The sequence below is a fragment of the Euphorbia lathyris genome, chromosome 6 (genome assembly GCF_963576675.1).
Source record: "Euphorbia lathyris chromosome 6, ddEupLath1.1, whole genome shotgun sequence".
NCBI lineage: Eukaryota > Viridiplantae > Streptophyta > Magnoliopsida > Malpighiales > Euphorbiaceae > Euphorbia > Euphorbia lathyris.
In genome coordinates this window covers 59830733-59845720 of record NC_088915.1, presented here as the reverse complement: position 1 = coordinate 59845720, position 14988 = coordinate 59830733, and the positions used below count along the sequence as shown (strand labels likewise).

Genomic DNA, 14988 nt, shown 5'->3' with positions numbered 1-14988 from the left:
TTAATTATTTATAGTTAAGTAAATAGTTATTTAATACTATTAAACTAAATTATAATTAATTTGACTTTGTTATTTGTTTTTTTTTTACGAGATCATAGTAACTAAATTTGGCAAAATTTTCTCTCTTCAAAACTTTAGCTCTATATAATATATAAAAGTTACACATTTATTTCTCTTGTTTTTGACAATGACAAGCGTCTATGAAATTATAAAAACTAAACCATCAATAGAATTTGATAAAAATCCTGAAGCAATCTTGGACTATATGCTCGTATATAAAAGGTAAGCATTTTATTTATTAATGTTTCGAGCGGGCAGGATTACATTATTACACAAGTTTGAAAATGAGAAATGAGAAAAAATAGAATGAAAGAGAGAAAATGAAACAATTAAAGTGAGAGAGGGGTCTTGAGGAATTCCATGACATAGGTATTGAAAGCACAACACATAAGTTGAAAGCCTTGAAAGCCAGCTCCCTTAGCTAATGCCTCAAATTCCTTTAGAGTCCTTTCTTTGCCGCCTGGATTATGAGCCAGCATTATGCAGTCAATGTGGATTACACTTTTCGTGGCAAGGCTCGTGTCTGGTGCTACCGGAAGTACGCATTCTGCTACCACCACTTTCCCTTTTGAGGGTAACGCCTTGTAGCAATTTTTCAACAATTTCAAGCAATGTTCATCGCTCCAATCATGACATATCCACTGCAACGGGAAGAAAAGCATATCAATTATTGTTAATTATCTCTTTACCTATCATTAGACTGAAAACTGACCTTCATGAAAATGGCATCTCCTTTTGGAACAGAAACAAACATGTCTCCGCCAACATGTTCCACACCGGGATAAGAAGGGGCGTCGTGAACAACGTGGGGCAAATCAAAGTTAATGGCTTGAATAGAAGGGTATTTGGAGAGAATCATAGCAAGTACAGCTCCGGTACCACCACCAACATCAACAATGGTATTAAGACCTTCAAAACCTTTGTATGTTTCAAGTAATTTCTTCATTGTAATCGTAGAGTGATCAGACATTCCTGTGTTGAAAACCTTGTTGAATCTTTCATCTTTTCCATGGTATTCGAATGCCGACATTCCATACGCCTTATTAAATGGAATTCCACCTTCTAGAACTGCCTCTTTCAGATGATACCAGCTTTCCATCAGGATCTTATCCTGATTCATTAGGCAAAGCGCACCAATCGAAACACCATCTTCGTTTTTGGTTAAGAATTTGCAAACGGGAGCAAGACCGTATAGCCTTAGAAATTGGCCGTCGGGAAGAGTCCGGAGAGAGCAATTGAGAACAGAGTAGCTAGCGAGAAGGCGCAACATACGATCCAACATGACCGGAGCGTCTGGGTTAGTAGTCGGCAAGTGATAAGCAATCTCCGAAGGAGAAAGAAACGCACCGTCTCCTGCTTTTTTCATTATTTCAAGCAAATCTAGCTCTATCGCCGATTTGAGTACCATCGGTAGAACCGACGCACTGGCTAACTGCATCGCGAATAGGTTCGCTTCTTCCTCCTCCGATACATCTCTTGGTGGTGTCATCTCAGTTTCTCTTTTTTCTCATCCTCTCCTCTCCTCTCCACTTCTTCTTTTATATATCATTTCCTCAACCACTACCTCTCTCTTGTGGTCCCCTACACTGAAAATGTCCTCCCATCCTCATCTCTTCTTTTCATTTTTTTCACCTTGTTCACACACCTAATTCTACTTCATCTCACCAAACTTGAGAGGGTTGGTGATGACTTCAACCTTCTTCTTTTTTTTAAGTAATTTACAGATCCCTAATGTAGATGGATGGGCAATTATATGGTGAAATCTTCAATCGGTCCCTTCTCCAATTTGCAACTAACGCCGCAACAACTTTTGATTTTAATCCGAATCTTATATCTTCACTTTTCAGTTATATACAGTGGTGACGGAATTAGACCGGAATTTAGTGAAAAATTAATTTTTGATCCCTCTTCTGTTGTTGGCGGCGGAACACCATGGGAGAGAGAGGCTGTAAAACAATATAGATGAGTTATTAGGTATTCTAAGTAGAAGATGAAGTTCTTTTCCATTTGTTTAACAAAACTAAAAAAAACTTCTCCTTTGAAGATTCCTCGCTGGGATTCGAAGAAACCAACCAAAAGAAAAGTGTCGTCTTCTTCCTTTTTCTTCCCCATTTTTTTTTATAAAAGATGTCTATTTTGTTGAGCAGGAAGGAAGTCCGGTTTCCTTCTTTCTCCTCTCACCAAAGAAATGACTCGAAAATTTGAATTTTATCTACTTTTCTTGGATTTACAAAAATGATATGTTTGATTGTTGTTTTGTATTTTTTTTATACGTTTTATGATCTGTTTTTGGTCTATGTAATCATTTATTCTCTTTATAGATCTTGTTGTTTTCTTATTATATTTATTGTGAAATTATAAGAATTTTTTATATAAAAAAAACTAAAAAACGGTACCGTTTTGTTTGTGGGGGCAACACCTTCATCATTTTGTGACATTCAAATGATTGATTGAGTCTCTCAATTTTCAATTCTTTTTATTATTATCAAGCACCTAGCCTTACACAATATCATTATCATATATGACAAAAACAGTGAAGTGAAAAAGAATCAACTATTTTTTTTATGCCATAAGTTCCAAACTAAAACTCTAAATCAATTAAGATTTTAAATTATCGAATCATTAATCCGGTCTTTGAATAAAACAAAAATCGTTGATGAAGTTTTTATCGAAAATTATTCAATTGAACAGTTTTAGATTTCGTTCTCCAAATCCATTTTGAGCCAATACACAAATCATTACGGTTAATCAAATCGTCACAGTTTTTTTATTTTAGTATAGGATAAAGATTCAATTGATGGTTTTTTGTTAACTCAACAACCTAATTAATGATTTTGATAGTTTAAAATCCTAATTGATTTTGAAGTTTTAGTTTGGAGATAAAATGAGTATTATGCATTTTTTATTGACAAATTTCATAATATCATAAATTAAGACTATTATATAACTTTTATTTATTTTTTTCCTAAAAAAAAGACTATTATATAACTTAAAAAGAATACAAATTAAAACATTTTTCTACTTGCATACATTGCCTTTTTTTTTCTCTCTCCATATTTCCTAGCATTACACGGTCTCAGGAATATCCGGCAAGGAATTGGAGTCCAAAGACGCATTACATGGCCATATGAATTTGATCATTCACCGTTAGATCTGGGCTTATTAAATCTAAGCCGAATGATGTTTTGAATCTCCACCTTATGATTCTAATAAACCTAGATCTAATGGTAAATGACCAAATAGTGCATGGTCATTAAGATCCATGATATTGTGTAGATTTAGCAACATCGTAGAGCGTCCCTGTGAGGCGTCGTTGGGATCGGTCGGGGGCACTCCGATGCCTAAGTCAGTAAACTTCTTAAAAGAATAAACTGTAATGACAAAGCAAAGCTAAGAAGAGTGTGTAAGTTTACCTCTGTTATCATGTTACAAGACTATTTATACAGATTCGAGTGATAACTGTAATAACCTTCTCTTAATGCTCTTTTAATGAAGAGTAATCCTTCTTTAATGCAATCTAACTCTCTTCTCTAACCTCCAAGCTTTGGCAGGTTTTGAGATATCTTTAATGCTAGTTTAATGCTAGTGAGTTATGCCGTATAGTCATTCGTTTCTTCTAAGGGCGGATCGCCATATGGGGCGGATCCCTTCCTTCTCTTTCCGGGCGGAACGACACCATATTTCCAACTACGAGTTGTGTGGCGGATCATAACAAGGAATACTCAAGATGACGCCGTATTTCTATTTGTACGCCATATACATCTTGGAGGCGAGCCTTTTTTCCCCTTAAGCCCTCTTCGTTAGGGAATATCTTCAGTTTAGTCCTTCATGTTTTATGGTGGCTATTATCAATCCATGTGATCAAAACCGTACACGGTCTATCCTTTCACCAAAATATATCAATCGCTTCATTTCACTTAAATGTCAATACATAATAGTATTAGTTGAATATATATTTTGGATATAATTTTTTTCATTGACATTATGAATTTATTTTTATTAAATGTTTAAGCCCCTTTGTAAAAAAAAAAAAAGCTATTCTATCCAAGACCACTGAATCTTATCTATTTTAATATTGTAGCCATCATATTACCATTCTTAACTGTATGACCACTGAACTTTACATTTTTTTAACATTGACGGCCATTCAATGCTTCAAAACGATCGTTGACGGCCTCAAAATAAAAAATTTGGTCAGTTAATGATATTCTAATGAACTTTAATTCTTGAAAAATTTCATTTTGATGTTGTTTAGTTAGGAGAAAAAGTAAATTTTTAGAGAGACAAAGCTCCAAAAAAATGTGATTTTAGAAAATAAAAAATGTGGTTTGATGGTAAATGTCATTCCGAAACAACTTTAATTCTTGAATATTTTCATTTTGAGGTCGTTAACGGTTATTTTGAGGAGTTAGTTAAAATTGAGAGGCCACCAGTGTTAAAAAAAATGTAAAGTTCAGTGGTCATACCGTTAAGAATTGAAGTTCTGTGGCCATAATGCAAAATGGGTAAAGTTCAGTGGCCATAGGTGACCATCAATTATTCAAATATTTAATATATACTCCCTCCATTTTTAAATATACGACGTTTTAGTTTTTTTATTTTGTTCTTTTTTATATGTCATTTTGTATTAATACTAAACTTCTCTCTTGTCATAAATAATCGCAATTAAGCCAAAAAAAATTAAGAATAGAGAATTTTTGCATAGAAATTAGAAATTCAAGAGAAATATTGATGGTAATAGTTAAAATTTTAAAAGAACAAAAAAAAATTTATATTTGAGGATAATGTTGTATTTTGAATAAAAATTTAATTATTCCATCAACCAAATATAGAAATATATATTTTTTCTTTCTTATTCTATTCCTTAAGAATAATTGTTCTATTATATTTCATTCTATTCCGTGAATCAAACGACACCTAAGAAAGAAACTATGTTTCATATTTCTCCATGCAGTGGTGATTACATGATTGCTTCGGTGGGAGACGTAACCGGGACTCGAACCCTCGACAGTTTGGTCCTCGAGGCTCTGATACCATGTCATTAAACCGTTTGAACTAAAAGCTCGAGCTTATAGTTAAGGCTCAATCATAGATCTTATATTAATCTCCAACATCGGTTTCACGACACCCTGTGGGGGTGTGTCGGAGATTAATATAAGATCTATGATTGTGCCTTAACTATAAGCTCGAGCTTTTAGTTCAATTGGTTGTCGGAGATTAATATAAGATCTATGATTGAGCCTTAACTAAAAGCTTGGGCTTATAGTTAAGGCTCAATCATAGATCTTATTATTAATCTCTGACACTCACATGTTCAAATAATATTAAATTAAAAGTCCATTAACAGCATTACTTACAAATTTTGGGGAAGGGACCCAATTGGAGATTTCATGATAGGTTTGGTTTTAATTGGCCATTTTAACAAATTAGGGACCTAATTGATTTTCAATATATAGGTTAGGGGTAATTTGGGCTCTAAGTCTTTAAATTTTGTTTTAAAATATGTTTTATGTTTATAATTTAATTAATATTAGATAAATTTGATTTAGATAGTATAGATTGTGAAGTTATTCTATGGTTACTTTGTTTAAAACAAAGTAACTATACTTTGTTTTATTAACCAATAGTAACAGGACATGTAAGACAAGTTGATTTTATACATCAAGTCCATGCCTATTTGCTCTGGTTTGGTCCAACTCCAAAAGTAATAGGATAAATCTAGTTATTACCATATTTGTCAACTGCAATGTACAATTAACTGGGATATTTACCTTTTAAGAATGTTCCATCAACACAAATAACATGACGAATGTGTTCTTTAAAAGCTCTAAGTGAATGATCAAGTGATAAGTCCAAAATACACTTAATTTAACATGCATAATTGTGTTTGATTTCATGTAATTTGTGTATTAATTACTTTATTTTGAAAAGATTTCACGTGGATAGTTGATATTTGTTTGCAAGGTATTAATTATTTGGAAAAAGCTAAATTGGAACAAAAATGGATTAAAATTTAGCAAGATAGCAAGCTTTCAAGTAAAATCACGTCCGAGAATTGGAAGTCGCGTCCGAGAAGCTAAAACAATTCGCCAAGGACAAGAAGCAAGTCTCTGTCACTGTCGAGATTACTAGAATCTCGACAGAGACACGCGCTGGTGAAGGAAGCGCGCGCTGACCTTCCTCTCTCCCTCTTGTGTCGCGATCGAGATTCTTGAATCTCGGACGCGTCAGCAAGCAGTTCATGCATTTTTCCACCTTTATCTTCATCCAAGTGATGCATCATTTCATCCGGATCGAGCCTACTCTTCACCAACGGACATGCCTTTCCAGCAGACATTTTAGAGATTATAAAAGGAGGAAAAATTCTGTAGAAAATAGTTAAACACAAGAGTTACACATTTTTATTATTATTTACATACATTAGGATTTCTTGTACTTAGAGTTAGGCTTACCAAAGTTGAGTTTATGCTTCGAAGTTGATCGAAAGATTTCTGTTTCGAAGACTCAACGAGAAGATCAAGAATTGAAGGCGAACCAAGGCGTGACAAACCTATGAAGTAGAGTAAAGGATTGACAATCCAGAATTCTCACTTTGTTCTTATGCATTTCGATTCTGTTCTTTTCTGTTAAACTTGTGATGTTTATGATTCACATTAATAATATATCTTTTAATTCAATTCCATCTTTACTTTGTTTTACTTAAAGTTTGATTTAACAATATTCTTTAAGTAATATTAATTGGTGTTTTCATGGAAAAATGCTTAGAAAGAAGTTTGGTATTCGAACATGCAAACCTTATTGAACACTTAAGCAAATTCAGTTTTAGATTTGGTCATTGCAGTAATTCGAGTGAACGGATTTAGATTCCAAATTTGATTAATGTTTTCAGTCTAAGATCGAAAGAAAAGATTGATAACAGTTCAATTCTTCTAATTGAATCAATTGACAATTTATTACATTTATTTTAAACAAAGCAAAGTTTAAAGTTGTGTTTTTGGCTTAGCATGAATTAACTTTGGAATAAGTTGTGATATGTGTATATTATATTTATTTTTACCCCTTAATTCTCATGATTTAATTGGATAATTAAGCTATTAATGGGAATTTTAAGTGATTTTTCTATAGATTGAAGAAAGAGGACATTGGTAGATCACTTGTGTTTAATTGGAGTGGAATTGATATTTTGGAGGAGCAAAAAGACCAAAATGGAGAACCAAGGATCAAAGAGGAATTTAGAGAAAAACATATTCTGCATGTTCAAGGGTCACTGCCTGTTCAGTGAAAGAGCTCATGCTGTGCGCAAGAGGAAACAAGTGCTTAAAGGAGAAGAACAACTAGGAATGACTGAGAACAATTGGTCGGATGAAAGATGGACCAAAAAATGTGGATTATCAATCTTTCCTGATTTATTAGAGATCTTTCCTGAAGAAGAAATTAAATTTCCTGAAGAATAGCCATGATTGTGGAAGAAAATAATACAGCATGGGCTGTCTGACTGTTCAGCAGACTGCTCTCTGTCTGTCAGAACAGTCTGACAGACCATATCTTGAATATTTTAATGTACCTAGAACAATAATTTCTGCTGAACCTTAGGCTATTTAAAAAGCCTTTGTTTTATGTTTTGGGGCATTCAGATTTTAGATCTAAATCTTTAGTGTGTAATTTTGATTCTAGTTCTTTTAATGCATTGTTTGTTCTTCTTTATTATTTTTGTTTTGCCTCATTCAATTATGAGTGAGTAATTTAATTAACAAGCATGCAATTGTGCAGGAATAGGTAAGGGAGCAGGTTTACTTCTCTCTAAATTTATTAAGTATACTTAGCTTGACTGTTCAGTGAGTAATTAAAGTTAAATAGGAGTAGCTAACCTATTTCTTAGTGGAGCAATTACGAGGAGACTCTCTTTGTGAAACTGAACTTTCACTAAACACATTTAATCATGAAACGGAGACGTAATTGATTAAATGTTAAGGGTTTTAATTGTTCAAGTTAAATGCTTTCATGTTCTTAAAGCTTAGAGATATATTAATATCAAGGGGACTTATTTTGATTGTTTTTAAAGAACGTTGGGAACAAGGGACACCTGACTCAACCGATTTTCGTGAAAGATACCGTAAGCCAAAGCTGTTTCTACTTAATGAACAAGGAGCAGAGTGTCTATTCACTATCATTTCTGTGCTTGCTGTATACCTGTTCTTCCCGAATCTGTAATTAAACTTCTTTTTAACTTCCTTTATCTTTTTATTTTATCAAATCAACACCAACTCAGTTTAAGTGATTAGTTACCTTTAAACTTGACCGTTCTCATCCTTTTAAATAATTATATTCAACTGTTCTATCCCTGTGGATACGATAATTTACTTACACTTTATTACTTGTACCTAGTGCACTTGCTAGTGTTCACATTTTAGGACAACAAGTTGTAGTTTAGATTTAATTTCTGTAATTAGAATTAGAGAACATTTAACAAATAATGATTTTCTATTTACCTTAAGTGAAAACGAATTTATTCAAAACAGTAATCTTTTAATCAAAATATCAAATGTTCCCTGTGGAATCGACATCTTTTATTACTTAGACGTGCAAACCGTACACTTACGGAGAATCACCAACACCAAGCGCTAGAAAAAAGTACTTGAAGATATCATTATCGTCGGTTTGAATATGTGTCACTGTACCTAGATTGCATTTTTTCAAGGTCTCACAGTAGTCCGATAACAACATAAATGACTCTTCCGGTGAACCCTTCGAATCTTCTAACGCCCAACATCTTGCTCTCCAAGCTTGCATGTAAAACAAGTTGATTTTATACACTTTTTCAAAATCTTTCACAATGTCCTTTGGTCTATACACTCTATCATCGGGATCAAACTTATCCGCAAGTAGTACGTCAGCAACTCGTTTCCCCGTTTGACTGTGATGTGGTAACATTTGATCTCTGGCACATGTGTGTTTGTTCATTGTATCCATTTTTTGGAGCCTAAACATATCGGAATTAAGGTATCACAATACCTCTAGCACGCCATTTACATGTCTCATCATGCTTACATCTAACTTCAAACATGGACTTGTTAGACTTGTACACTCTCTATTCGAACCTGTTCTTAACTACGTATTTTTCCAGTGCATCTTGCAATGCTCGTTTATTTGAGAATATGTCATACACCTTTAAACCGACAACCCCTTTTGATGCACTAGCTTCAATAGGAAGCTTAGGTGCATCATGGACCACTAGGAGCCATCGAGATGGATCAGTCCTCTTTCTTATTCTTTCTACATCATCCGCCTCATATATAATACATTGCTTTGGGGAACAGCTTCGCGATGAGATTGTTTTCAAGGGATAGGTTGTTCATCATTTACCCGTTTACTGTTTTCTCTGTATCAAAATGACCTCAAATGTCTTCTTCGTACGTCATTTCTTCCGAAAAATAAACCGGATTCGAGCTAATATCATCTAAACCAAGGTTGGATGCAAGGTTGAAATCAGTGATCTTTTCTTTTCCTGACCGATCAGTTCGGACTTCAACGGTTGTGTCTACTTCAGCGGTTATGTCCACTTCAACGATGACATTGACATCACAACTTGAATTCTCTGTTTTCATAGCTTGCGCTTGGATTGTTCATGAATCAAAATTAACATATAGTGGGATAACATCACTTGGATTCATCTGACAATACTCTATGAAGCACTCAACATCACTTGAATCAACAATAGGAACTACTACTCCAGGAACTTTGTTTGGACCGAATGTAGTTTGCATAGTCATACGTACGTCAAATGATGTTGGATCAACACGTGCAAAAGTGTATACTCTCTCTTGAAGCATTTCAAAGTTGATTTTCGATTACAGCCGAAGCAACTTCGATTCACCCTCCCTTCTATGTGATGGTTTTTCCAATGGTTTTCCATTGGTCATTCCACACGATCACAAAAAAAGGTCGGTTGACATATTGCTACCAAAGATAAACAACAAGAAAACCAAAATATAGTGTGTCAAACAATGAAATAAACCAAACAAAAGCAAACAAACTACATATACTTCGCAGTCTTCGCATATTATCAACCTGCGAAATCCCAGTCTTCGCATTTCATAAATCTGCAAAGACTACGAATTCGCATATTATACGAATGTAGTTATGTGTTCAGGATGCACTCAATCTTCACGGATTACGATTCTGGAAAGAAAAATCAGAATTTGCGAAGCTATCGGGTTACCCAAAACTAACTTGAAATACAGATTTTTCCAATTTCCAACTTAAAAAACACAACATAAACAAGTTCAAATGGATTTATATATGTGAAATTAATATAATACTTACATGAAAAAGTTTGGACTTGGATTGAGGTATTAAAATGAAGGATTCCAATGCAAGGAAGAGTGAGAGAGAGAGAGCTGTAAAGAAGAGAGAGCAAAAGAAGAAAGAGTAACAATTTGACTAAGTTGTTATATATATATGAAAAATATTATGGTGCCGTTTGGTAAGACATAATGACCTTCGTAATGGAATGACCATTAAATTGAAGGCTCATTACCATGTTTGGTTACATATTACAATTTCATTGTAATGGAATGAGAAAACCTTGAGTTAAATTTTGTTGAAGAAATATTGTAATCCCAATTACATAGAAAAATGACTTGAATTCTCAATACATTGTCATCTAACCTCTAATTTCTCAAATCTCACGTCTAGGAGTGTGCATCGGTACAAAACTGAACCGAACCGAATAAAAAAAAAACCGAATACCGAAATGATCAAAATAATTCAAACCGACACCGAACCGGATAATAGGTAAAATCGAATTAAAACTGAACCGAAATATGCGGTTCAGTTCGGTTTAAACCGAACAAAAATTAAGTTAAAAATAACAAATAACAAATAAAAATCACTATATTTTCTCATTAAATTTACCTCAACAACAACAAAAATTGAAATATTTCCAAAATATATCTATATTGGATTATTATCTCAACAATAATAAAAAAAACTAAACTTATATATATATATATATATATATATAAAGGTAAAATATGTGTAATTCGGTGCGGTTCGGTTTTTTTTTTTAACATTTTCTGTCAAACCGAACTGAATACCGAAATACACTTAAAATTAAAACCGATGCTGAACCGAATTGTTAAAAAAACCGAATCGAAAAACCGAATTCACTCGGTTCGATATGTGGTTTAAACCGAACCGATGCACACCCCTACTCACGTCTCAAAAAGTAGAAAAACATGAAAATTGAAAACGAGAAAAATGAAAAAAAAATGCGAAAAACCGAAAAAATGCGAAAAATGAAAAAAGAGAAAATAGAAAAACGGTGAAAAATGTCGCAAAATGGAAATTAAAAAAACGGTGAAAATTGTTGAAAATGGAAATTAAAAGAAACGAGAAAAATGTAAAAAAAAACAAGAAAAAGCGAAAACTATATACTAATTTATTGATTTCGGTTAATCTAATTTTGTATTTGATTTCGATTCGATTTTTCACATTTTTCGTGCTTTTCATGTTTTTCGTCGATTTTAATTATGTAAATAAAATTTTATGATTACATTTAATTAGGAAAATATAAATATTGTAATGGTTATTACATTACATCATAATTGTCAACCAAACATGGTAATAGAATTACCATTCCATTCCATTTCATTACAACTTTGATTACATTACGACCTTGATTACATTACATTGCATTACGGCATACCAAACGGATCCTATGAGTATTTCATAACGAAATAGTTTTAAATATGTAAGTTGTTTTTAAATGGATGGACCTCATTTAAGGGAGTTTTAAAATTTTCCCCATTAATAATGGTAAGAAATATACTTGAAATGGGAATACCAATCTTGAAAACTTCCCCAACCCACCCCTCGAAACTAGCAATTGACCCACATGGGGTGGTGGGTTCAGTTCAGTTTCAGTATTGTTATACCTGGACACACACAGCTATATGGTGGTTGGATATCTATTTTTATTCTCTCATCCAACTAGCTAGGATTCATTATCCTTTTATAACCAACCTTATGCCTACTGTACATTAAGAAATGGTGTCAATACAATCCCATTATGTTTACTGAAACAAACATCGGTTACAGACAGTCCTTTAGAACAAGGATGTGTATAAAATCACATGTGAACTATCTATCTTTAGCCACAACTGCCACAAAAAATTATATCTCATAGGAAAAATCCATTCAGATCGAAAAATGCTAAATAGGCACAAGACAAAAGAAGCTGCTGACTTTTTCCTACCAATCATCATCAAATTTTGCAATTTCCTGTCTAACTACAAGTACACAGTGTCTAACTACAAGGCATTTGGACAGTGGTGAATGAAACATTGTAACGTTCACTGCTCCTGGGTCTAGACTTGGCATAAGAAACATTATAGGAGGGAGGAACTATCCTCCCCGGGACTTGACACTAGGATTGACCTAGAATATCTCCGTCTCCGCCTTAACAATTTAAGAAGTAAACATCCCAAGATTTCAATTATATTTCTTTCCATTGTGCAGAAGATCTAATGATTAAATGGGGACAATAATATGCATATACTCTTCTACTAACAACAAACAAAATCATATAAATGAAGGTAGTCTCCAAATTAGAACAAGTGAGAATTGAGTAACTGAAGAAAAGTAGATAATGGATGTGATGAACCTAGTTTCCCCCTTCTGCAACACTCAATAATCCAATACAAGCTTTGAAAAAATGAATACAGTCCAAATTGATAACATAACACACCAAAACAATGATTTCCCCTCCATTCCTTTTATCATGTTTCTACTCTACAGCTACTGTTCCATAATTATATGTATAATAATAATAAATTAAACAATGAACTCATCTCTACTAATTCAATTTTCACTATTCTAAAAGCTCTTACCTTCCCAATCAGCCACACCTTTTTGAGATAAGTATAAGGAAAACAATGAGGAAAACTATAGAAGAGAGTCCAATTGCTATACCAAGAACAACCTTATTAGGCCCATGATGTTTCTCTCCCTTGTTCTCTGAATCATCCTCGTCACTATCATCATAATCTGATGAATCACTCTCACTATCTGCTGATGATGATTCTTTTGCTGGTGGTGGTGACATTGGCATCCCATGCTTATCACAAGGAGATATTCCAAGTTTCAATTTTGATGACAAAATTGTATGGTTGTAACATAAATTACTGTTTCCTCCAATCTTGAACACACTCAATCTCTTCAAAAAAGTAACATTGAAAGGAAAAACTCCATGGAACTCATTGTTGGCTAGATTCAAGTACCTTAATTGCTTCATTTCTGCAAAAAATCTTGGTATTGTTCCATTGAACTGATTTGAACTCAGATCAACATGAACCAGACCTGGAATTGCTGACATTGAATCAGGAATTGAACCAGATAGCGAATTAGACCTCAAAGATACATTCTTTAACGAGATCAAGTCACCAAAATTTGGGGGTATTTCACCAGTAAGAGCATTGGAGGAAAGATTGAGCCTTTCAAGGTTTTCAAGGATTGAAATCGAACTCGGTATTCTTCCTTTGAGCGCATTACCAGAAAAATCCACATGGGTAAGATTAAGAGGCAGATGTTTGGGTATATATCCAGTAACATTAGCATTAGAGATAGTAGCAGACTTGAGCTTATGCATATTACCAAACACAACATAAAGACCAGTAGCATTAACAGGCACATTACTTACAGTAAGATCGGTGAGATTGAGAAAATGAGAGAGCCAGACACCAGTGAGGCGTTTGAGAGAGCGAATGCAAGTGAAAGAATGAAGAGAGAGGGCAAGATCTGAAGGGAAACGAATTGGGGAAACAGGACAGTTGGTAAAGGTAAGAGATTGAAGAGTGGATAGTGATTTTAAAGCAGTAGAAGAGAAAGAAAGATCAGAGGAGCAGTTAGAGAGTTGCAGAGAAATGAGATGGCGAAAAGGAGAAGAGGAATCACATATGGTAGAGTTGTGAGGAGAAGGTTGTAAACAAGGGTCTCTAGCAGTTGGGATGTCCAGAGATTGCAGAGCTCTGAGCTGTTTAGGGTCTAAAGTGGAGTGAGTAGAAGAAGAAGGAGTAGGAGTAGCAGGAGCAGAGGTAGGAGAAGGAGTGGCTGAACTTGTGGGTGAAGCAGCGGTGGTGGCTGCTTTAGGGGTGGCAGCTTTAACGGCGGTGGAGAGGAGGAGGAGGAGAAGGAGGAAGAATGGTGGCTTAGGAGGTAATGGAGAAGGTAACATTATGGAGAGAAAGTGTGAAGTGGAGGTGAGGGTATGAGAGATATATGAAGGTCAGTAGATTCAGTGTTCAATCTCCATTGTTGTTTGAAAGTGTGAAGAAAGTGAAGAGCACAAGATTTTGTTTGCCAGCGTGGACAGCTAAGACTACTTACTTTCATGCCCATCAATTTATGACCACTTGCACTAAGGTAAAAACACAATCTGCTCCTCGTATCTTTTCAATTTATACACATTAAGCCACTCAATTATAATTAATTGGGATGATAAAGTATCGTTTTTGGAAAGTGCACATTTATTATTAACGTACAAAATGATGTAACTCGTAATGTTATCAAACAATGTTAATTTTATCCATATCTAACAGAAATTTTAACAAACTTATTTAATTATATTTCTTAATTTATGTGAAACATTATATGATGACTTATATAATAGAATGAAGGCCTAATACACAAATAATCCCCTGAATTTATCCAAATGTTGCAATTGCCTCCTCTCCCCAACTTTCAATTGTAACAACTTACCCCTCAAACTTGTCCAATTATAAAAAAATAATCCCAAATTGGGATTTTTTTTACCCCGTACTTGAAGCAACCGTAAAAATGTTTCTCCGGATTCGTATCATGCCATGAAATCTCAAATGGAGCTATTTCTCCACATAAACACATTTTTGCCCCCATAATATCCCAAAACTT

General features: G+C 34.1%; 2 protein-coding genes across 2 annotated transcripts; both read right to left on the bottom strand.

The window, feature by feature from the left end:
* Window positions 1-269: 269 nt before the first annotated feature.
* LOC136232812 (caffeic acid 3-O-methyltransferase) lies at window positions 270-1586 on the bottom strand. Its single transcript, XM_066022235.1, has 2 exons — window positions 773-1586; window positions 270-701 (listed from the first exon to the last, which is right to left on the bottom strand). The coding sequence occupies exons 1-2, from the start codon at window positions 1547-1549 to the stop codon at window positions 390-392; spliced, it is 1089 nt and encodes a 362-aa protein (XP_065878307.1). The 5' UTR covers window positions 1550-1586; the 3' UTR covers window positions 270-389.
* Window positions 1587-12647: 11061 nt separating this feature from the next.
* LOC136234134 (receptor-like protein 51) lies at window positions 12648-14435 on the bottom strand. Its single transcript, XM_066023906.1, has one exon. It carries the CDS (start codon window positions 14291-14293, stop codon window positions 12959-12961), a length of 1335 nt encoding a protein of 444 aa, XP_065879978.1. The 5' UTR covers window positions 14294-14435; the 3' UTR covers window positions 12648-12958.
* Between the last annotated feature and the right edge of the window lie 553 nt (window positions 14436-14988).

Bases quoted from the DNA above. Each gene is read 5' to 3' on its own strand.
- LOC136232812 (XM_066022235.1), bottom strand. From the start codon at position 1,549: ATGACACCACCAAGAGATGTATCGGAGGAGGAAGAAGCGAACCTATTC. The intron at 702-772 runs GTCAGTTTTCAG...TTCCCGTTGCAG, and splicing joins GAGATGCCATTTTCATGAAG to TGGATATGTCATGATTGGAG.
- LOC136234134 (XM_066023906.1), bottom strand. From the start codon at position 14,293: ATGTTACCTTCTCCATTACCTCCTAAGCCACCATTCTTCCTCCTTCTC.